This window comes from Dreissena polymorpha, chromosome 6 (genome assembly GCF_020536995.1).
Source record: "Dreissena polymorpha isolate Duluth1 chromosome 6, UMN_Dpol_1.0, whole genome shotgun sequence".
NCBI classification, from domain to species: Eukaryota; Metazoa; Mollusca; class Bivalvia; order Myida; family Dreissenidae; genus Dreissena; species Dreissena polymorpha.
Window position 1 is genome coordinate 28,798,418 of NC_068360.1, and position 25,312 is coordinate 28,823,729.

At 35.3% G+C, this 25,312-nt stretch overlaps 1 protein-coding gene and 1 long non-coding RNA gene across 10 annotated transcripts in view; one reads left to right on the forward strand and one right to left on the reverse strand.

The window, feature by feature from the left end:
* The window catches only part of LOC127833929 (guanine nucleotide exchange factor DBS-like), a 97,472-nt gene extending 74,743 nt beyond the window's left edge, over positions 1-22,729 (forward strand). For 4 of the 9 annotated variants that reach the window (XR_008027687.1, XR_008027686.1, XR_008027680.1 and 1 more), the window contains exons 10-25: positions 395-586; positions 1,395-1,586; positions 3,392-3,655; positions 4,710-4,981; positions 5,317-5,383; positions 6,476-6,591; positions 7,163-7,232; positions 8,349-8,537; positions 9,022-9,150; positions 9,896-10,102; positions 11,595-11,687; positions 14,068-14,146; positions 14,722-14,981; positions 16,228-16,453; positions 18,669-21,414; positions 21,464-22,729. Coding sequence is in view for 1 of the 9 variants with exons in the window: in XM_052359446.1 (XP_052215406.1) it covers positions 395-586; positions 1,395-1,586; positions 3,392-3,655; positions 4,710-4,981; positions 5,317-5,383; positions 6,476-6,591; positions 7,163-7,232; positions 8,349-8,537; positions 9,022-9,150; positions 9,896-10,102; positions 11,595-11,687; positions 14,068-14,146; positions 14,722-14,981; positions 16,228-16,453; positions 18,669-18,748 (2,436 nt within the window). In the remaining 8 variants the exon portion in view is untranslated. Of the gene's footprint in view, positions 1-394; positions 587-1,394; positions 1,587-3,391; positions 3,656-4,709; positions 4,982-5,316; positions 5,384-6,475; positions 6,592-7,162; positions 7,233-8,348; positions 8,538-9,021; positions 9,151-9,895; positions 10,103-11,594; positions 11,688-14,067; positions 14,147-14,721; positions 14,982-16,227; positions 16,466-18,668 lie in introns of all 9 variants that reach the window. The other 5 variants (XR_008027682.1, XR_008027683.1, XR_008027684.1 and 2 more) reach the window with 5 other exon arrangements.
* LOC127833954 (uncharacterized) overlaps positions 1-25,312 on the reverse strand; it is a 387,168-nt gene that overhangs the window by 109,018 nt on the left and 252,838 nt on the right. The gene's annotated exons all lie outside the window — the stretch shown is intronic.

Below are 25,312 nucleotides of genomic sequence, written 5' to 3' on the forward strand. Positions count from 1 at the left end.
CAAAAAGCCAAAATTCCATGTACCAAAAGTCATAAGGAAAGCTTAGAAGTCAGTGGTTAACTTTGTACCTGACCATAGCAAAAAACTGTTTAAAATGGGTAAACCTGTATGATACAAAATAAAAATCCTCTAATTGAGAAAGATGCTTTGTATGAAAACATAGCAAAACTGTTTAAAATAGGTACACCTGTATGAAACAAAAATATCTTCCATTACAGCAAAGTAGAATGAAAGGCACTAATATAAAATTTATATATAAAATTATTTTAATATTAATAAATTAATATATATATATATATATATATATAATGTATGAAAATAATACAGACAACAGCTTAAAAATTGATAATTTATCTTGTCTGGAAATTACTATTTGTAAACTTTTTGGTTGCAGCAAGATATTGAGAGAGGCGAAAAAATGAGAGGGGACGGGGAACAGTACATAATGGACGACCACTATGCAGTAGACAGCATTCGCCCGAAATGCATCGAACTGCAGCGTATGTGCGAACAGTATCGACAGTTGCTACGACAACGACGCGAGATTCTCAACAAATCTCAAGAGCTTCAAGAAAGAATCGAGAAGGTTCATACAATATTCATTTACAATACATCTGAGTATCAAGTATTAAATATTTTAAGGGGGCAGTTACTTTTTTTTTTAAAGACCTTTATTTCACATAACAGTCATATATTCTAGTGTAGAAATCATGCATTCTGTCTAAACATGTTCTGGAAGGATTTGTGTTTGACTAATGTTTGTCTATTTTGTAAATTTATCCCCAAGAGGATTAGTACTTTAATAAAGCATCCTGGTTGACATCATTAATATATAAACACAAATTGATGATGTCGTTTTGTCCAGTTTTTGTCACCATTGATATGTATATAAATAGTTTGACCCCCCCCCCCCCCTCCGAGGCACACACTTTCAGGAATGCCAAAATAAAGATAGAACCTTAGATCTCTGTCCACACTGTCTATCCATTCATAAGATCTGTGTGTCTTACCTAATCGAAAAAGAACCTGACTGCTGGAGTGAATTGGTTTCTTTATTATGAAAATGGCTATATGCTATCAGTATAAAACCAGAACAGCCTGTGAGTTACTCGCGGTCTGTTTGGGGTTAATGCTGTTTGGTGCTCATCAGTACATTAGGGTTTAAAATGAAGCCTTTAAAACTTGAATCTAGTAAGAAAGGTGTTGTGTTTAATTTGATTTGCTAAAGGACTAAAAATGTGTCAAAATGCTTCTCGGAGCGGTAAAGGTTTATGCTACCCATAGCAGATTTTCATTCATTATTGTTTATCCATTCATTCTGCAGGCCAACAAATTGTGCATGGACACCCTTAGACAAATTTTTGTTCATTATTGTTTATCCATTCATTCTGCAGGCCAACAAATGGTGCATGGATGGTGTTGACATGTTGACCAATCTCAAGCTGCAGAGTTGCCAGGGTAACGAGGAGGTCACTAGGGCGGTCAAGGACATTGATGCATTTGTTTTCTCTGCTAAGCAGCTTCAGCTCAACAACCCAAAAGAGTTCAGACAGTTGTTCGACACTGTGATGACTTCAGAGACGAGGGTAATTTTTTGCATTTGATTTTTATATAAGTCTATTTATTTTAGCTCAATTGCATCAAAAGCTAAAGGCTTGTTGAAAAGCTCTAGAGTCTGTTTCCTTGGTAGAACCAGTACTTGGTATCTTTTAGGAAGATCTCAAGAACGCTCCCACTGTGGGGATCAAACACGTGACCTCCTGGTCTCTATGCGGACACCATATCCGATACTCCACAGGGACAACTTTATTGGATTTTATTCTCTTGATTCACCAAGGGCTTCTATCTATCTGTCTGTCTGTCCCTCCATGGAAACAAACATTCCAGAAGAAGTTCTCCAACAGTTGTTCATGTTTAACATTCAAACTTTAATGAAACTGTGGCATGTGTGATGTGTATCAACCAGTATTACAAATTACAAAAGATGTTCCCATTTTTTTACTTAAATTGTATTGTGACAACTTGGACATTTATATGTCAGAAAATATCAGAAGAAGTTCTGCTACAGTTTTCAATCTGCAGTATATAAACTCATATGATTTTGCGAATGTAGTTTTGCATGTGCATTTTGTATCATCCAGCATTTAAAAATTCAAAATTCTCTTACAGTTTTTAACGTTCAACATTCAAACTTAGCTGAGATTTTGATTTGTGCAGGTGTGATTGGTAACATTCGGTAATAAAAATTACAAAAGTTATGGCCCTTTTTTAACTTGGAATTTATTGTAACATTCTAAAACATACTTCTACTTTTTTCACAAGTTCTCTCATTAGCTCACCGCTGGTCCTTATTTTTCAAATAAAGAAAATTATAAATTGGCTTTCTTAAATCTTCACAAATCTTCATTTTTAAATTAAATAACCTGTAAATACCTGCATTCAATCTTAATAATTTCACTGATTCTCATTATTTTGAATTGAATTAACTTATATTTTGCACTAGAGTGCACAAAATGTGAGTGATGATGTTGCAAAGGAAACTACACAACATTTTTAAGCATACTGTGTATTAAATTGGTATAGTTCTGCTGTACTTAGAAACCTTGTGATTATGCTCATGTAATCACGTTTTGTTTTTAATATATCAAAATTTAATGTGCAATATGTTTTCTCAACTCCAGACTCAAAATGCTTACAAGATACATACTGAAGTCATTCAACTTTAATCCAATGTAAATATTCTTGTCAAGAAAAACAAGGTCATTGAAATAAAGTCAGAACATTTGTTTAGAAGTTCTTTGCTCCTCGAGGGCATTTGTGGTTTGTGTTTTTACAATGATGTAATAAATTACAAATTATTAACGTACCTAATGTTAGGTACAGCGTTGTCTTAAGGCAAGAAACAAACAGATTAATTACAAACCACTACTTACATCTTAGTTGTGTCAGAACTCTTAAGATTCAAGACATGAGTATGTGAGCTCTTGCACGATTTCATAAGTGAATTATTACTATTTGTTGATTGGGGCAGTTCTATTTTGTCTAGTTTGTTATTATGAATATTGTAATGCAATTATGACATTGTCATTGAAGTTGATGATTATTATGATTATAATGATGATGTTGTTGCTGTTAATTATGATACTGATGATGATGATGATGATGATGATGATGATGATGATGATGATGATGATGATGATGATGATGATGATGATGATGATGATGATGATAGTAATGATGATGATGATGATATGGATAAATATTAGGATGATGATGATGATTGTTGTGTAAACATACAACTTGTATCACAGTGACCAAGGGGTGAATGTTGGCTGCAGATATCACAAGTAAGCAATATCAGAATACCTGATCCTTAATCTTTTAATTACAGACAGCTGTTCAAAAGGTCCTCAAAAAAGTAGAAGACGTGCAGATGATGTGCGCGAAGAGAAGGGAGGAGCTTCTCTCCCAGACCGCCACTTCCCGTCCCGTCCAACACCCGGTCCAACCCGACCTAGTGACCGCATCGTCCCGTGGGCAGACAACCGTTCCAGAGTACAATCTCAAAGGCAAGAGTGCTGGGCACCAGCGGAGAGCTGGGAAACAGGGCCAGCAGCCTCAGACTGCGGCACCGCAGGTTGAGAAATCAGCAAGGGTAAGTTTGATGGTCACCGCTGTGTAATGGACATGGTGTCCGCCTAGCAATGGGAGGTCATGGTTTTGATCCCCATTGTGGGAGTTTTATTTGGTCTCCACAAAAGACCCCAAGTACTGGTTATACCCAGGAAACAGACTCTAGAGCGTTTCAATAAGCAATAGGCTGTCAATGCAATCAAGCTAAAATAAATAAGAGATTGCCAAGCAATATGGTCCCCTACTGGTGAAACTCCACCATTGTCAGTAAAAAAATATATATTTTTTATTTGTTGCCGTAGCAACCAAAGTTTTGATGAAGGAACAAAATGAAATGACGTGCATAATCTCCATATTGCCATCTATCCATATTTCAAGTTTCATGAAAAAATATGAAGAACTTTTAAAGTTATCGCAGGATCCAGAAAAGTGTGATGGACTGACTGACAGACAGACTGACAGACGGAGTGCAAACCATAAGTCGCCTCCGGTTTCGCCGGTAGGTGACAATAAGTTTATACTAAGTGTAAGTGTTTTGTGTTTGAGTCAGGTGTTTGATTTCTCTTAATTGATATCCTCCTCTTCAATAACAAGATAGCTTTACAAATAGTAACATGATCTGTTTAAAAATTATAAGTTTGGTGAACAGGGAATTGGTGTTTTAATCCCCAAATTACACCGCAATGGGGCCATGCACTAGCAAAGTTTCAAAAGGGCGTCCTCAGATTCTCTGTGATATATAGACAGTCTAATAAAAAATTCTTGTTGTCAGGTCATCCATACAGGATTTGAGTTTGCTTGGCCTAACTGCTGATTTCACTGACAGTCTGGGATATTCTTTTTTTATTCAATACATTAAAGCACTCATTTCCTTATGTTCCTTAATTTCTGTCCAGTGATTTATTTTATATCACCTAAAACTTTATCTTGCCAAATCATACCTTGTGAACCAAAGTGCCAAATAATGATTGTCAAATTATTGAAACATGGGATAAATAGTAATTCAATGTTAATTTTTTCCCTGAAGACAATTTTCACACACAATTTACTAATCAATCTAATTGTCCTGCTCTCAGATACGCACAGATGCTGCTCTACCCCAGCCACACCATAAAGGTCAGGGTCATGGTGGAAGGTCAAGGTCAAACCAGGGGTCAACCAGTACCAGTAGCAGCCTGTCCACCACAGACAGCACTGATGTTGCACGCACACTCATGCAATCATCAGAAGGCCCTGCACACCAGATTCCCGCAGAAAGGACCCGTAGTTCCGTGGCCTCTGTTTCGACTACCTCGGGATCTAGCGGTATTTCTGAACAGATGCTGGAAAGCTTGCATGAGAAAAGACAGTAAGCAGGACTATGAGATATTTTAGTAAATAAAAACACGGCATAGGTATTTAAAATAAGACATGAGGCTTTTTAAACATGATAAGACAAAATAAGGGTGATGTGGTTAGTTTTTTAATGAATTGAAAATAAGGTTAAGTGTATTTCAGATTGTTTCTTAATTGAAAAAGTTAACAGTTTGTAAACTTGAAGATTTTCCATATACATATGAGCTTGAATTTTCATTGTCTTCTGATAATAGTTTGGTCAATACCATGGCCAGGAATTCATGCTTTTGAAGGCTTAAAAACTGACATGTTTTGTCGGCAATCTCTAGTTTATATCATGTTTTTCAGGCATGTTATGAAGGAACTTATCGACACTGAAAAGACATACGTTCAACAGCTTCATGATATACTACGCGTAAGTTTGATGATAATATAGTCTTTTATCCTAAGAACATTGGAATTTACTTTTACTGGGAAGTTTTACTGTATTGCAATGTAGCCCAAACCTATCGATAAATGCACTATATATGTTTTCCAGTAGTCACAAGTGAAGTTATTAAGTTATAAAATGATTTAAATGAAAATCCTCATTTTTACACTATTTTGGATGTGATGTTATAATTACTAGCAATGATGTCATTCGTGTTGTTGTGGTAAAAATGTTTATTAATGAAATAAAGGTCATACCTAAACACTAAGCTCAATAGTATTTAATTGCTTATAATATGAGCTGTGTTCTGATAAAAACTGGCCTAAATGTATGCAAAGTATCGCCCCAGATTAGCCTATTTGGACTAATAAGGTATGACACTATGCTCTGGTATGGAACTTTTAATTTCAAGGAAATCTCTTTTTTATCAAGTCTGGGCTGAAAAAATTAACCTGTGCTAACTGCACAGGCTTATCTCGGATGACACTTTACATACAGCCATTAACCCGGTTTTCTAAGAAATGGGCTCATGTAGAGAATATTAATATAATGGTTTCCGTCGATTTTAAATTTCAATTCACTAGTAATGAGATGAATTAATATTTTCATGAGTGACTTAGCAATTAGTGAGAATATTTATTTCTATCATTACAAGTGGAATAAAGAAATGAAAATCTAACGAAGCCCATAGTCCATAGGTATTTGTCATTTCTGTGACAAGTTCTTGGAATAATCCTACAATCTACCACTTCTTACCACCATGTAATCAAACCCAGAATAGTTTATTTTGGAACAGCAAAAATTAGCTTTGTTTTGGAAAAACTGAGCTTAATGCATGTGGGTAAAGTGTCATACCAGGCTAATCAGGGACACACTTTCCCTTTTACGCATTTTTGTGTTTAAAGAAACTCTCTTCTAAACATAAATCCAGTCTGGGTGGAAAGTGTCGTCCCTGATTAGCCTGTAGGAATTGCGAAGGCTAATTTGGGATGAACTTTACACAGATGCATTAAACCCAGCTTTCCCAGAACACAACTCAAATATCAACATCTCCCTTATATGTGAACTCCATTGCAGGGCTATTACTGTGAGATGGACAATCGCACTATGCAACACTTGATACCTGATGAGCTGGTCAACAACAAGGATGTGCTGTTTGGAAATCTAGAACAGATCTACAAGTTCCATCATGAGTATGTATAGTCCTTTCCCACTTAGAAGCAAAGTCAAAATGGCCATGTGCAATAGCGTAAAACCATGCTGTATGCTGCTCATCAGTAACTATGTGTTGAAAATGAACCCTTTTAAACTTGAACTAAGTAAGAAAGGTATTTAATTAAATGAAACTTTCTAAGGGGCTACAAACACTCCAAAATACGTATTAAAGTGAAGAAGAGATAGTCAAGTTGTAATTTTGCCATGCATTCTTAGCGTGCACATGTCCTGAACTCAGAGGCCCAGTATGGACCTAAAGACTCAACTGAGCTTTGTCTCAATTTTTGAGCTCAGTTTTACCATCATTTTATGTTAAGTGTTCACATAAGCTTTTTGGATTTTTGAGCTGAAGGAAAAGAAAAGAAAGTTTCACTTATCCTTGGGTTTTAAGGGAGAATGTGCTGCATATTGATTGAGCTGAAATGTGAGATTGTTCGTGAGCTGACTGATATTCTGTCTACTCAGCTTACTTGAAGCTCAAATTTGATGGCTTGAGTTGGGCAAAAAAATTGAATGTGGCTTATGTTTTGTATTATTTTATCATTTCAGTGAGTTTCTGAAAGATCTTCAAAGTTGTGCCGATTGTCCAACAAAGCTGGGAAAATGTTTCGTGAACAGAGTATGTAATCATTTTTATTGTGTTCTTTCAATTTTATGTCACATTTCTTGTAAAATGTCAGTTTATAAATTCATGGGAATCCACAATATCAGTAAAAACCTTCAATTCTCACTAACATGTACCTACATACAACTATTAACATAATAACCAACATTTAATGGAATTGTGGCAGGAAGAGAAAATGAACTCACTTAGTAGTAATGTAAAATAATATAGATTATTTCAGGGAACCATGTTAATATTTTAAGCCCTAGTTTGGCATTTATAAAAAATTATAGTCAAATCAGGGTACGTCTATATTTCCTGTCATTATGATGAGATATTTAGAATTATGCAGCAACCGGTAAATGGAATTCTGCTATTGAAAGAACAAATAGGTTTTATAATAATGGCACAAAGATGAAGTTATTATGTTTTTCATAATTTTAAAAAGGCCATTAAGAATGAAATATTAAAATTGAGTGAATTTACAGTGTTATAATAAATAAAACAAATCAATTACGTTAAACTTGGGATATGTCTTTGCAATCAATACTTAAGCGTTTGCTCCATTACATTTTTTATAACGCTCCTGGAGAGGGGGAGGAGCATGTAGTTGCTGCTTGGTCCATTCGTCAGAATTATAATGTTGATGGAATTAAGTATGCATCAGTCTGAATTATTTTTATGAAACTTCTAATTGGAAATTTTAGGCAGTCATTTTGAAAAAATATATACTTTTGAGATTAGAAATGGCGGCCTAATTTCATCTGCAAAATTTGAAAAGGAAAACCAATACCATTGATATTCTTGTTCAATTTTTCCAGAAGGATATGATCCAAATGTACAGCAGATACTGTCAAACCCTGCACACACAAAATGGGATTCATGCATGTGTGTGAAGTATTATCCCAGATTAGCCTATGCAGTCCCCACAAGCTAATCAGGGACAACATTTTCTGCTTTTATGGGTTTTTGTTCATTGAACAGAGGTCTCTTTTTTGTGAAATCCAGTCTAGGCGGATATTGTTGTCTGTGATAAACCTGTGTGAAATAAGCCCTGTTTTACCAGAATGAGACCCAGATCATGAGGGAGAATTTATCAGTTTCACCAATATGTTTGTGTCACTTTTCCAGAAGGACATGTTCCAGATGTACAGCATATACTGCCAGAACAAACCCCGTTCAGAGGAGCTGCGTACACAGATAGGGGACAACAACCCTTTCTTCAAGGAGTGTCAGAGGAAGCTGGACCACAAACTGCCACTAGGGGCATATCTTCTGAAGCCAGTGCAGCGTATTACGAAATACCAGTTACTATTAAAGGTATTACAAATGGTTTAGGTATATTGTGCAGCGTATCATCAAATACGAGTTACAATTAAAGGTACGACAATTGGTTTAGGTATATTGGCAGAATGGGAAAGTACCAGTTAACCTTTTTAATCCTATCTTTATGGTGAAATTTGTTGGAAAACACCCCATGACGTAAACCTAATGTTATGCATCCTTAAGGTTTTCCAAGTAGTGGTATGTCAAAAGTTGCTGGTTTTTTTTGGGGGGGGGGTTGCACTCAAGGTCAAAAATGTTTATTATTGTATGATATATATTTTCAATGCGCTTACTTTTGTCACTTTTAATGCGGCTAATCTATCTTATTTTAAGCTCCCTGATAACATTTTGTCCATTGTGTGTCGTCTGTTGTCAACATTTGATTTTTCAATACTCTGTTTATGCCCTAAACCCAAATCCGTGGCAGAAGTGAATTAGAAATGTTGGTTTTAAATCTTTTATATCTTTTTGTTTTCAGGAGATGCTAAAGTACACAAAGGACAACAAAACCTGTCAGGATCAGCTGGAGGAAGCCCTGAACACCATGCTGGAGGTGGTACGCATCGTCAACAACAGCATGTACCATGTCGCCATTGTGGGCTTCCCAGTAAGTGTGCTTGCATTTGTTCCATGGTTCTTTGTAACTGTGCTTGCATTTGTGTCATGAATGCTGTTTTTGTACGTCTTTTGTAAGCTGTTATCCGAATCTGAAGATCCATGGCCCAGCCACATTACTTGCGTGGGTATTTGTTTTGAAATCCTTTCTACAGCCTTAATTGCCTACCTCTGATTCGAAATGGGCAGTTTTCAGACTGTGGCATAAGTATGTGCACTAAGCACTGTAAACCAGCTGACCCAGGAAAGTGTTGATAAACAGACCACTGTGATATTACTGAAATGCTGTTGAAAGTGGCAAAAAAAGGGAAAACAAACAACAGACTTAGAAGATGTTGTTGATGAGGGCTACTTCAGTGAATGGACACAACACACATTGATACAATAATTTAATGTTAATGTTAGCAACCGTTCATGTACATTTCTAATAAGACCTTTGAAAAGATACCTATCGTAGCTTGGTAAGCTGTTGATGAAGGACAGCTTTAGTGAATGGACACATCACACATTGACACAATCATTTACCTTTCATTGTTGCTGACCTTATAATATTTACATTTCTTATGTGACCTTGAAATTGACTTCAAAAATCTTGTACATGGTAACCTTGACAAGCAGTTGATAAGGGCAGCTTCAGTGAATGAACACAGCACACATTGTCACAATTATTCACATTTAAATGTTATTGACCTTCAACTGTGACCTTTGCGTGCAATTGACCTTTGTGACCTTTGCAGGGTAACCTATCAGACCTGGGCAAGCTGCTGATGCAGGGCAGCTTCAGTGTATGGACAGAACACAAGCATGAGAAGATTCGCGACATTCGTTTCAAAGCCATGCAGCGTCACGTGTTCCTTTACGAGAAGGCCATCCTGCTGTGCAAACAGAAGGAAGACGTGCACGGAGACAGCAGAGACGCGTACTGCTACAAGAACATGCTACGGGTGAATAGCTTTGTGGCAGTTTTTTCACACTTTGTATCAAGTTCCTTTAAAAGGATTGATTTGCAAAATGAGTTATGGTATATTGGTATATTTGTATGCCCCCAGATTGAATGATTGGGGGTATATTGTTTTTGGCCTATCTGTCTGTCATTCTGTCTCCAAACTTAAACCTTGGTAAAACTTTTGCAATAATGAATAACTTTTGCAATATTGAAGATAGCAACTTGATATTTGGCCTGCACGTGTATCTCATGGAGCTGCACATTTTGAGTGGTGAATGGTCAAGGTCATCCTTCAAGGTAAAAGGTCAAATATATGGCTTCAAAGCAGCCTCCAAACTTTAACCTTGGTCATAACTTTTGCAATATTGAAGATAGCAACCTGATATTTGGCATGCACATGTATCTCATGGAGCTGCACATTTTGAGTGGTGAAAGGTCAAGGTAATCCTTCAAGGTAAAAGGTCAAATATATGGCTTCAAAGCGGGGCAATAGGGGGCATTGTGTTTCTGACAAACACATCTTTTGTTTAAGCTTGCATTGAACAAATGCTTTTAAAATAACAAAGGAGCTATCACTTCATAAAGCTTAATTGGTTTTTGTTGGCTCAAGTACTACTCTCTAAAGACCTCAGGTTGGCTTTAAGTATATTATGATGTACCCTGGTTATGGAAAAAAACACTTTAAGGCATTTGGCCATACTATGGGGTACTATTTAGTATGCTTTCCATACCCTGGTTACTTGGTAGTCAAGAGTATGTGGGGTACTTTGAAGTAGTACCTGAGCAGAAAATGATCAATGGATCCTTAATTAATCAACACAATAGTCAACCTTTCTGTTGCAGTCTTAGTGTTAACCTACTGGTATTTGTTGAAGCTCAATTGCATCAAAAGCCCAGCACTTATTGAGATGTTATTGAGTCAGTTTCCTGGGTTGAACCAGTATGACTCTGTGTGTCTTAAGAGGAGATCTCCCTGAGTGGACATGGAACACAGGGCTGTCTGTTTGCTAGGTGGACAACATATCCAGGCCACTGTATCATTTTGTTAAGATATAACACTGCTGTGCTTAAACCTCTGTCCTTATTTGATGGTTTTTTCTGAAGTTGTGGAGACTGTTCAAGATCACATAACATGCATTATAATTCAGAATATACTTTCACAAGACATTTTATAATATTAGTTCACATGGAATAAAACAATGAAAGATTTTACCATGTTGTAAATGTAAAATTGATTTGGTGTTTGCCTGATGATTGAGTTGTCCCGGGTTTGATCCCCACTCTCGGAGATTCCAGACACAAGATACTTGCTCCTTTCTATACCAAGACTTGACTGTGTCTCTGTTAACCTTAGGTTCTGATGCAATGATAGGAACATAAACAGATTATGGTTAAAACCAAGATATTTACTGATTCAAAAATACAATTATCAGTTGTATAATTTTAAAAATTTCAATATGTCTTGAACATAATACCGGTATGTGTTTCAGTGTAACCAGGTAGGATTAACAGAGAACATCAAAGGAGACAAGAAGAAGTTTGAGCTCTGGTTGAGAGGTCGTGAGGAAGTGTACATTGTACAGGTATGTGGTTCAGTGGGTATCACTCTTGGAAAACGGGGTTTAATGCATTTGTGTAAAGTTTCATCCCAGATTTAAGCAGAAACTGTTGTCTCTGATTAGCTTGTGAACAGGCTTATTAGAGACAACACTTGCTGCTTAAACTGGATTGTTGTTAAGAAGATACTTTCTATCACGAAAACTATCATGAAAGGGAAAAGTGTTGTCCCTGCTAGCCTGTTCAGAATGCACAGGCTCATCTGGGATGACATTTAACGCAAATGTATTAAATCTCCTTTTCATAGAGTGTGGTTGGTTCATATATATATGTGTGTGTATTATAACGTTTATGCACCTGAAGCTGCGCTGTTTAGGCTCTCATACATAAATTACTTATTAGTCTTTAGGAAACACAGCTTTTCAGGTATGGTGACCCCCCAATAAAACTTGAATTCCCTTGGAGTGGAGATTGAAACCAGAACAGCATGTAACAACCATTTTCCTAACAGGGCAGCTACATCAACATCTTGAATAATATACACAAAGATATTGTCAATCATTTTATTATGAGAAACATTTTCTTGCATTTCTTACGGCAGATTTATAACATACATTTCCTGTAAGTTCATTACTAGAATTCTGATACCACTCTATATGGAAAAAAGTTAAAACTGAAAAATATTGTCCATTCAACAATATTATTACATATTCTGCAATTCTTTAATAACTTTGAAGTTGAATGTTTAGTAAATCCAGAAGTTTGAAAGAAATAAAAAATAAATATTTTTTTATGTGTGCTTAAGAGCATCTATGTGTAAAATCAGGTCTTTTTATTCTGTGTACACTAAATGTTGAGATTATTACAGCTTATACTTATTGGAGCCATTCTAATTATGAACACTATCAAAGACATATGTTTGGATTACAATTAATGATGATTGAATTTTTTACAACAAACATCATAATGCAACTTAACTCAATTTTCTAAACCATTCAACCTGACCAGTCCTGTCCTTTGTATTTTGTAACCAAGTTTTATCAAAACCAGTCAACATCGCCTGCCCTTTTTTTTTGTAACCAAGTTTCAATCTGACCTGTCCTTTGTTTTTTTGTAACCAAGTTTCAATCTGACCTGTCATTATACCCCCATTACAATTGGTAATGGGGGCTATATAGGAGTCACTTTGTCGGTCTGTTGGTCTGTCCCGAAATTTCATCCGATCTTTACCAAACTTGGTCACAAATTGTATCTTGATGATGTATAGGTCAAGTTTGAATATGGGTCATGCCGGGTCAAAAACTAGGTCAAGGGGTCACTTAGTGTGTTTTAAACCGAAAGTTTGTCCGGACCATAACTATGTCATTTATCGTTAGATTTTAAAATAACTTGGTACATTTGTTCACCATCGTGGGACGGTGTGTCGCGTGAATAAAGTACGTCAATATCTCCAAGGTCAAGGTCACACTTAGAGTTCAAAGATTAAAAATGGCCATAAATGAGCTTGTCTAGGCAATAACTATGTAGTTCATTGTGAGATTTTAAAATCATTTGGCACATTTGTTCACCATCATTGGACGGTGTGTGGCGCGAAAGAATTACGTCGATATCTCCAAGGTAACACATTGAGTTCAAAGGTCAAAAATGGCCATAAATGAGCTTGTCCCGGTCATAACTATGTTGTTCATTGTGAGATTTTAAAATCATTTGGCATATTTGTTCACCATCATTGGACGGTGTGTAGCGCGAAAGAATTACGTTGATCACTCCAATGTCAAGGTCACACATTGAGTTCAAAGGTCAAAAATTGCCATAAATGAGCTTGTCCAGGCCATAACTATGTTGTTCATTGTGAGATTTTAAAATTATTTTGCACATTTGTTCACCATTATTGGACGGTGTGTCGCGCGAAAGAATTACGTCAATATCTGCAACGTCAAGGTCACACTGTGAGTTCAAATGTCAAAAATGGCCATAAATGATCTTGTCCGGGCCATAACTATGTCATTTATTGTGAGATTTTTAAAATACCAGGTACATTTGTTCACAATCATTGGACGATGTGTCATGCGAAAGAATTATGTTGATAACTCCAAGGTCTAGGTCACACTTGGAGTTCAAAAGTAAAAAAATGGCCATAAATTTGGACGGCATGTCATGCGAAAGAATTCAAAAGTTCAAAGGTCGAAATGGCCATAAATGATAATGGCATTATAATTCTTAAAAATTGCCATAAATTTGATTCTCTTGTTTTGTGAAGACAGCATGCAAAATAGTCTGTGTCAATGCGGCACGTGGGGGTATACGTCAAGTCTGTAACAAAGCTCTAGTTTGTGTTATGTAACCAAGTTTCAACCTGACTAGTCCTTTATGGTTTATAAACAAGTTTTCAATCTGCTGTTGCAGGCCAGAAGTCTGGAAGTGAAGGACTACTGGGTGAAAGAAATCAAAAAGGTCCTCATGGGACAGTTTGATGAAATCAAATGTAAGTTGGCCTGAACTTTTCCTTTTTGTTTCAAAGGTTCAATATTATTGTATTTCAGAGTTTCAAGGTATTTTGTTTCAAAGTGTCAATGTTACTTTGTTTCAAAATTTGAATGTTATTTTGTTTCTAAGTTATTTTGTTACTATGTTATTCTATTTTTCACCTCTGCTAATCCAAAGGATGTTAGTTGTTTGATTGGGGTCAAGGGCAGACAAGTATAATTGTTTGCTGTATACAAGTCAAGCAGATTTATTGTAAACACAATAAGTAACTTAGTGTTGGAAATAAAGGCTTTCAATCTTGAATCTAGTTTGAGGAGTCTGTTATTAAATTTTATTTTCTAATGGACTTTAATGGGTCCAAATGTGTATCTGAGAAGGAAAGGGTTAAAAAATTAACTTGTAAATGCCAGCCATGTTCACATTAAGCAAGTTGAATCTCATTTCTTAGACATATTCTAGTATTTATGATCCTGCCAAACAGTTACTGTAAACAGGGTCAATGCTTAGTTCCATTTCTGAACAATGTTAACCATAATACTTAAAAAAAATCAACCCTTCAATGCTTATTCCCAGTAAATAAGCTGAATCTCATTCAACACTCGTCGGAGGACCTCACCACCCGGTCAGGCAGCGACAGTGGGATGGAGAGCTGGCGGAACCGGCAGGGCTCGGGGGGCAACCCGACCTCCACTGTGCCCGTGGGCCTGGCCATGATGAGCCCTGAGAGTCCCCCCGAGTCACGGGAGAATGGAGACAGGTGGTCCGACGTGGAGTACACGGACTCGGAGCCTGAGACTGAGAGGAAGGCCGCGCAGCATGTGTCACCTTTGGAGGTGAGTGAGGTGTTGAGGTGTGGAAACGGGCTTGTTTTTACGAAGCATTTTAGAGGATATTAATGAACTTAAAGTCCGCTAAAATTTATTAAGCTCCATAAGTGTCTTGTGTGGTTATGCATCCTTGCTTTATGCTTTAAACAATTAAATACTGTTAAACAAATCATTTTTGTCCATTTTTTTCCCCTTTTGTATGCAGAATGCTCTGAATTTATCAACATCAGTTAAGATACCTTATGAGCTTTGTAAAATGCAGCCCCTTTTATATTGGCCCAACACTTTTATGGCAAGAATTATACATATTGCAAACCCTCAAATCAGTCATATGAGTAATACCTCAAACATTCTGAATATATTACTCTGTTCTACAATTTTAAACACTTAACGCAACAAGCAAGTATCCAAATACACAAATGCAAATATTTGAAAAAAATAAATAGAAATAAACAGTGAAGTACCAGTAATTGTTAAAACATGTTTGTCATATTATGCCGTCCTCCCTCGCCAATTTAGCAATTAATAAATCAGTAAACAGATACATATGCTTTAGATCTTTGGAAATGAAAAGTAATATATATGAATTATGTCAGTAAGTGCTTAAAATAAATGAGCCTTTCTCCGAGAAAACAGGGTCTTAGGCATGTGCCTTTAACCCTTTGCATGCTGGGAAATGTGTCATCTGCTAAAATGTTGTCTGCTGAATTTCTAAAATAAGCATTTTCTTTGATTTTTTTTCAAAGAATACTATCAGAATAGCAAACAGTTTGGATCCTGATGAGACGCCACGTTTTGTGGCTTCTCATCTGGATCCAAATTGTTTGCAAAGGCCTTCAAAATTCGGTTCAAGCACTGAAAGAGTTAGTGTCGTCCCAGATAAGCCTGTGAAGTCTGCAAAGGCTTAATCAGGGATGACACTTTCCGCATGCACTGGATTTTTGCTTAGAAGAGACTTCCTTCTAACAAAAAATTAAATAAATGTGGAAAGAATTGTCCCTGATAAGCCTGTGCATACTGCACTGGCTAATCTGGGACAACGCTTAACGCACATGCTTTAAGCCTTGTTTTCCCAGAGCGAATATCATATTTAAAATAACTTGAAAGTAAACACATTAATGAAAGATTATACAGTAATGGGCAAAAATAATTTGACTGTGATCATGGTATAAGACCACTTGTCATAATTGTCAAATACCGGTAATATTGAACACTGTCATTTGATCACATTTGTACCACGTTCTTTATTCAGCCAACGTACCTACAGCAGTTTGTCGCCATTGCCGACTACGTTGCCGTTGACGACGTGGAAATGAGTTTGCATGAGGGTGATGTGGTCGAGATCCTGCGCACAGGTAGCACAGGTTGGTGGCTCGCGCATCACATGACCACCAACGAGGAAGGCTGGGTACCATCTACCTACCTCGACCCGATTGCCAACGCAGGGTCAAGATCGATGGCCTCGGTTTCCAGTATAGGTAAACCTTGAAGTACATATTGATTTTTGATACATGAATATACAAAACAATAACACGTGTATATAATTTTGTTTTTATTACATGTATATAATTGTTTTTTATGCATGTATATAATTTTGTTTTTTTGATACATCGTCTACTGAATGTAATAACTAGGGTAACTGACATTTTGTGAATTGTTCAGGAAAGCATATAAAGCAAAATACAGTAAGAGCACTTACGTTATTTTTTGCGCTCAAAATATTTCAGTGTTGAAATTATGGTAACTGCTCCTTTCTTAATTTTTTATTGTTTTAAAAAAGACATATCAATTTGGAGTTTTGTTTCGTTTTTCAAGTGTTATTATAATACTTATCCGAAAATTTGAATACAGAAAAATGTTTATTATTTAAATAAAACGTATTTTTGCTCCTCCTGAAAATTTAACAAAATGTCAGTTACGCTACTTTTTACATTCAGAAAATGACATGTGCTTGTTATGTCAATTTTGAAAATTTGATAAAAACATTATTTTTACCAAAAAGGTTGACTTAATATTTTAACAGTTGATGTATGTCACCTTAATAAACACAAAAATGGAAAAAAGTAGAAATGTATTAAAATGTCAGTTACATGACTTATTACATTCAGTAGGCGACATGTATATGATTTTGTTTTTTATGCCCCCACTTTTAGTTTTGCACTTGCCAGTCTGTCCATCAGAGAATCTGTCCATCAGTCAGATTTGTGCATGTTGAAATCGCAGAGGTTTGATGCTTGAGTGATGAAGCTTTGCATCATTTTATGTTGCGCACTTGGCCCTGTGTTCACAATAGGATTTTTTTGCAATCGAAAATCAATTTTAACTGACATCGATTTTCATTTTTGTGTATCAACTACAATGGAAATCCATTTTCAATGACAAGCAAAATTGATTTTTGATTGCAAAAATGTTTTGTGAACACAGGGCCTGGATATTTTGGCAATATTGGTGAAGTTGTGAGACTTAAGGGGAACATTGGAATCCTTTTCCTACAGACACATGTCTAATAGTTTTCTTTGTGTTTTTTTTGCATTCATGCATTTACTTCTTTGACTTTTGCTCTAAATGCAAGTTTGTTTAAGTATTTATTTATTTATATATATGAGTTGTGTTTTATTATCATTAGTTTGTTCAACTGCCATAAGTCTGTTGAACTGCCATCCTTTTAAAAATTATAAATGTAATAAATAACATAGTGAAATCATAATTATCATGCTTTTATGACATGCAATATATTTTCCAATTAATATGAATGTTCAATGATGGAAAACCTACAAGGTATTATGCAACATACAATATATGTCAAAGTTAATTTAGTAATTATTATTGAATGCATAATCTAAGAAGGATCTTAACTAAACCTAGAATACCCCCCAAAATATGCATAATTGGAACCGAAAAATAGGGTCTGTTTGGTAAATGAAAACAAACAACTTTTAAAATTCCTAATATATAAGCCTGGCTATGGGAAAAAGGTGTTTAACTCTTTCAGTGCGGGAACCGAATTTTGAAGGCCTTTGCAAACAGTTTGGATCCAGATGAGACGCCACAAAACGTGGCGTCTCATCAGGATCCAAACTGTTTGCTATTCTGATAGTATTCTTTGAAAAATAATTCGAAAAAAATGCTAATTTTAGAAATTAAGCAGACAACATTTTAGCAGACAACAAATTTCCCAGCATGCAAAGGGTTAATGCATGTGTGTAAATCTTCATCCCAGATTAGCCTGAGGTATCTTCACAGGCTAATCAGGGACAACACTTTCCACCTAAACTGGATTTGTATGTCCCCCACCACTATAGTGGGGGACATATTGTTTTTGCCCTGTCTGTTGGTTGGTCTGTTGGTTTGCGCCAACTTTAACATTTTGCAATATTTTTTGCTATATTAAAGATAGCTACTTCATATTTGGCATGCATGTGTATCTCATGGAGCTGCACATTTTGAGTGGTGAAAGGTCAAGGTCATCCTTCAAGGTCAAAGGTCAAAAATACTCAGTCAAAGCGGCGCAGAAGGGGACATAGTGTTTCTGACAAACACATTTCTTGTTGCTTATAAGATACTTCTTTTAATGAAAAAATACCATTCAAGCAGAAAGTGTTGTCCCAAATAAGCCTGTGTAGAAAACACATGCATTAAACCCCATTTTCCTAGAGCAAGGGTCAAATGCAGTTCTATTCATTTACGTCTCAGGTTCTGGAAGTCAGGCGGACCAAACCAGTCATTCCAGTGGATATAGTGCAACCAGTCCAGTGGATGAAAGCGCCATTTAAAAGCCATTCAACAAGACTTACAGCAAATCTTCCAGGTCGTCACATAATGCAGCCTCAGTCGTGGAGAGACCTCATAAACTGTGAAAAAAACACATACTACAGCCAATGTTAAGCTTTACGATGGTCTATTACCGAGCGCTGCTGGCACTAAGCTCTATGTAGCATATTACTCATTTGTAACCAGTCCAATTGATAAGAGCAACATTTAAGACCCAGTGTAGGTACATGCTTCATTTGGAGCCCTAGGAGCTTTGATCACAAAATTGTGCTTGGTAAAATTGTATGGTCTGATATTGATGATTTATACAGGACATGTCATGTCTGGGACAGTGCTTGATAGAAAGAGTGAATATTTGTCAAAGTTCAAGGTCAAATAGTTGAAGAATTCTATCCTGAGTTGTTTGAAAACAGCATTTTAATTGCGCATAAGGTACAGATCTTTAGATACCTTGGTTTAATTGTTGACCATGGCGAAACAGTGTTTTGCAGAAAAACCAGTCCACTGACCCAAGGTCGATTTCAAGATCAAAGGTCAAGAAATAAATACTTAGTCATACTTTGCTGTACTGTGTGTGCTAGTATATGTTTGAGACTATGGAATTCTGTTTTTGAATTCCTACTTAAAATAAGTGAATATTTTACAATGCAAGATTGCATTTTTGTAAATCTAATAAAAGATTTGTAGAATAATTCACTGTATATTTTTAAGTTCAAATTTATAATTCAAAATTCATTTAGTTCAATGTATTCCATCTTTTTTTTATATACATTTTGTAAACTTGTATGTAAATCCATCAAATACATTCCAAAAAGTAATCTAATTTTAGATTCCATTATGTTTTTAAACAAGATATATTTTTAAATTACAAACTATTTTCTTTTTATGCATGTTTAAATTTCATTCCAGTTCGAAATATCATTCCAGTCTTTAAGAGTATTTTAAGCATGCATGAAAAGATTGCTTAAACAAAAGGCACTTTAATAATTGCTATATGAATGTTAAGGAATATTTTATAAATTGGTCACATGTGCAATATGTATACAAATATGTACTTATAAGTGTAAATAAGTATTTGTGATTTTTAAATCCCGATTTACAATTTTAAGAATTGTGTATGAATTGATTTTCAGCTAACAATTTTTATATTTTTTAATCCCACAGAGAGTGGGTGGCATTATTGCACTTGTTCATTCACATGTATGTCCCAAAGCTTGTGTTTTGAACTCCTGTTTAAAAACTGGGTAGATCACACTCAAACCTTCACAGTTGAATGTTCTTAATATGAAGATGACTTGTAAAAAAGGAATTTTACCTTCACTTTAACTGCAGGTTTAATCTAGCCCAAACTTTCACATATGAATTACCTTCATGTGTAGATGAATGTAAATAAAGGAAAAATGACCCCTATTGATTTTGAGGTCACTAGTTTTTTTTTCACTGCGCCCAGTTTTGATTGAATTATGGCCATGTTCATGTACTGAAGAATATACAGTGGATTTGTCTTGTGTCCATTCATGTCCTACATATTTCAGCTCAATTGCATAGAAAGCCCAAGGCTTATTTGAAACACTCTTAAGTTATTTTCCTTGGACTAGAACCAGTACTTGGGTGTCTATTGGGTACATCTAAAGAACGCTACCACAGTGGGTATGGAACCTGTAACCCGCTAGGCGGACACCATATCCACTGCCACCTTTTGTCCATTGTAGTATATAATTGTGGATTTGTTAGTGTCCAAACATGTGTCGTTGGGACATCAGTGTCTGTGATACATGTCTAGTTGTATCTGTTATGTCTTTATAAAGTATGTTTAGTTAAGTATCTATAAGTAAATGGGCCAGGTTTCTATATCAAGTGTATCAGTTGTTGAAAGCAGAGTGTTGTAGTACTAATACATTCCTGTGTGAGATAAAATCTTGTGCTTTTAACTTTGATTAGCTCTAGTCATTTTATAAGAGTATCACAATTTGAATCTTGTTAAAATAATTATCTAAACTGTAACCAATTGCACTACCGGTTTGTGTGCAAATCAAGGAGTTCTAAGGCGTGAAATTTATTATATTTTATGTAACCTTTTGTCTTCTTTGTATATTTGTTAAGGCATTTATAAATCAATTATGTAAAACAAGAGGACAATATTTGTGCGCTTAACAATTTGAAATGTTTCCGGTCTGCTTTATTTGTTCTAGTTATTTACATAATATACATACATCAGTTCATATTTTATTAAAATGCATTCAGTTTATTGTGGAAATCCCTCTATTGAACATTTGAAAAAGAAATAGAAGATTATAAGTTTTATCAGTTAAGAAAAAAGACCAATTACTTTTTTGTATCACTTTCATGTAATATGGTGGTTTTATCAGTTTTTTATTCTCCAGTTATTTTGAAGTACTATAGTTTTATTTATCTTTGGTGAAATGAAGTTTGATGGATTCATAAAATCTTTTATTTCATTATGCTCTTAAATACATGTATTATTTGTATTATCTGATATTAAACCTCGTACTTCAAAATTCATTGGACATTTGATTTCGTGTCAAAGGGGACCCCGGAAAGAATAATGTATGATGAATAATATTGGTTTTCATCTGAGTTTATATTGCTTGGTCCAGTGTCAAATTAAATAACAAGAATTGTCAGGATTATATGAATTAGGTACAGTGTCAAATTAAATAACAAGAATTGTCAGGATTATATGAATTGGGTTTAAGATTGGTATTCACTATAAAATCTTAAAATAAGGCAATACAGACAGGTGTCCTTAATAAGGCAATACAGACAGGTGTCCTTAATAAGGCAATACAGACAGGTGTCCTTTACTTTTGTTTAATCTGTAATGCACATTCGTGTATACAATATATGTTTTTGTTCATTGTTAAGTCTACTGCCTTTGATATAGAATATGCAATACAAATTTATGATATTGTTATGGGTAGTGTGAACTTGTAAGTTGTGTATACTTTTAAAGTTGTTGTTGATTTTACAAAGTCTAGATATAAGATAATGATTTAAGGCATATAAGTGATAACACAGTGTTTGTTGATGTTGTTGTTGTAAATGTTGTTGCGTTTATTATGTGGAAACAGTGTTGTGACTTAGACGCTCACACTTCTACTAAAAAAATGTTGTATTTCAAAAACTAGTTTTAACTAGGATCCCCCCACCCCACCCTGTCACCAAAAAGATACTAATGTGCGCAAACAGTACAGTGATTTAATTTACACCAGGTCTTCAAGAAATTGTCAATGTTTGCATTATAAATACTAGAATTTAACTATTATTATGAAAGTTAGTTAGTTGTTTGTCCCTTTGCTGGTAGGGCAGTTGTCAGTTACTGGTATCAGATGTGCACTCAGCAATGGTAACCCAGTAATCTCACAAAATGTAATATATGAGCTGTCCTCTGTATAAAAAAGGTTTATTTCATGTGCATACAGTGTCGTCCCAGATTACCCTGTGCAGTCCGCATAGTCTAATCAGGGACGCAGTTTTTCACTTTTATGATATTTTTTGTCTAAAGTCTGTTATGAGCAAAAATCCAGTTAAGGTGGAAAGTGTTTAGACTTCAAAGGCTAATCTGGGACGACACTTTACGGACATACATTAAACCCCCTTTTCACAGACCACAGCTCATATAGATTATTTTTACTGACTTGTCATTTTACTGACACTTTTTATTTCCCTTTTTTAAATAACATTAAAAATAATCAATTAGTTGTTAATAACAATATCAAGCTTTTAAAAGTACCAAACTATATAAACTCAATACATGTGTAAATATTGTAAATATATGTTGCTATTTGTCTATGTTGACAAGAGTTAAGACTTTGTCATTTTAAATCACGTATAGTGATGTAATGTGTCCCTGTTTACTCTAGCTGCTATTTATTGTTAAGACCTGAATTATTTATTGTTTACTTTTGTTTTCGTTGCATTTATTTATTGAATGACCAGTGAATAAACTACGTTAACTATAAGTTAGTGTTACTTTTGTTTGCTCGCAATTTGTTCAGGGGTTTGTGTACCCATTTTTATGTTTGCTACAAAACATCCGTTTTCGGGACACTACAATAGGAAGGTTAATTTCTTACTGGCATACATCGGACCATGTTGATATATTACCATTACCTAGAATATAAGAAAAGAGTCCGGGCCTGTATTTACAATATTCGCAGTGGGAAAACTTTGGGAAATTCCTTTTCATTAATAAATTTTTTTTAGTCAATATTGCTTGAATAGTTAATATTGTGTGAGACAAATCTATGAATGATTTGAAGTTCATATAGAGAAATTAATTTGAAATAAAATACAAAGTACAACTTAAAATAACATTTCCATCAAGGATTCTTTCAGTCTGTAATCCCGCTAACTCACTTTAATAATAAGAGTGATGCTCTGTGAAAAGGGGGCTTAATGCATGTGCTTAAAGTGTTGCCCCAGATTAGCCTGTGCAGTCTGCAAAAGCTAACCAGGGACGACACTTTCCGCTATTATGATATTATCTGTTTAAATAAAGTCTCTTCTTAGCAAAATCCAGTTTAGGCGGAGAGTGTCCTCCCTGATGAGCCTGTACATTTTGCACAGGCTAATCTGGAACAACACTTTACACACATGCATAAAAAAACCTTTCCCAGAGCATGAGCCATATATATTTAAGCCGCGATGTTAGGATACAGTGTTTTAAGAAATTATTCAGTGCCATTTGAACAGGCTAATTAGGGATGACACTTTCAGCTTTTGTTGAAACATTTCGTTTGACCCATTTATGCCTAGTGTCTAGAAAAAAGGCCTTGGCAAACAGCGTAGACCCAGATGTTTGCTTAAAGGAATTTTTGTAAGAAATATTCTAAATTTAGAAATAAATATATTAGACATCCCTAATTTTGGAAATAAATTGATCCAATTTAAAAGGATGGGAGAGTCCACTAGGCATAAATGGGTTAATGAAGTCCTTTAAAAAAAAAGTTTATACGGAAATTGTCTTCAGGAGTAAACAGGGTTATCGGGGACGACACTCAACGCACATGCATTTAGAGCCGTTTTCCCAGAGCACGGTTCATCTGTTTATCGTAAAGTGTCGTCCCAGATAAGCCTGTGCAATCCGCACAGGCAAATCAGGGACGACACTTTCCTCGTTTATGACATTATTCGTTTACAGAAAGTCTCTTCTTTGCATAAACCCAGTTAAGGCGGAAAGTGTCGTCTTTACGCATATGCATTATATCCAGTTTTCCCAGAACGCGAATCATACAAACTAGATGCAATATGATTTCAATGAATAATTTTACATATTAAAGGTACATCGCTACCTGAGAGAGTACGACTCAGTTCGGCTTATCACGAATTCACGGCCATTATCAACACATAAACAGTGAAAGTTTAAAACGTCACAGAAGGCGAAAGTGAACTGCTTATTTACATAGCTCCGTGCTTGTACCAAAATCCATACTTCTTTTGAAAATAAGCGGTGCGATTCGTTAGGTCCGAAAGGAAAGGGAATTAATTGAAGTTGAATATTGTAACGAACTGTTTCAAAATAAGAAATGGAAAATTAATGTAAGTATTCATACTCTTTTTTTATCAGTATTGTACGTAAATAAAAATGCACATTTGCTAACTGTCATTTATTGACTATATTCAAATATTACAATACGCGTGTCAATTATTGATATATTAAGCCGAAGCATGAAGCAACACACATAAAAGATCAGATCAAAACGGTAGGTTTCTATTACGTGAACTCTTATACGTGTTTTGACAGTGTGTTTTCATATTAAGTTTTTACTCCATTTAATAGGAATTTAAGTATAATTGCTATTTCTATGTGGATAATAAATGTACTACTTGGAGTTGTATACAAAATGTATGCATGATGCATAAATCAAACCTTCATATGCTTCTTATGGTACGACAATAATGAATAATCATTATTTAATGAGTTAAAAAAGTGCATTTTAAACGTGTATTTAAAAGCGGAAAATTAAATAAACAAGCATATAAGGATAAAATCAGCAAATGATGCCGGTGTTTCATTTCGTCATCACAATTTTGTTATTTGTCGGCCTTAATTTGTCTTCATATAATTGTAATATTACATTTAGATTACGTTTTACGTGCTAGTCAAAGTGTGGTCGTGCAAACGACATGTATATGAGTCGCGTTCCGATAAAATGGGCATAATGCATGTGCGTAAAGTGTCGTCCCAGATTAGCCAGTGCAGTACGCACATGCTAATCAAGGACGACGCTTTCCGCTTAAACAAGATTTTCGGTAAAAAAAGGACTTCCTTTAAACGAAAATACCATTTAAGCGGAAAGTGTCGTCACTGGTTAGCTTGTGGGGACTGCACAGGCTAATCTGGGACGACACTTTACGCACATGCATTTTGCCCAATTTTCACAGAACAAGACACATATACTCAATTGTGCATTGTTTCTGGAATTGATTTGAAGACGACAAGTCAACGTGAACTAAAGATTTTGCACTCAATATTTGAACGCATCTTTTTATTATGTAAACTTCTACAACACTAGGTACTACTATACAATTAATCGCACTGG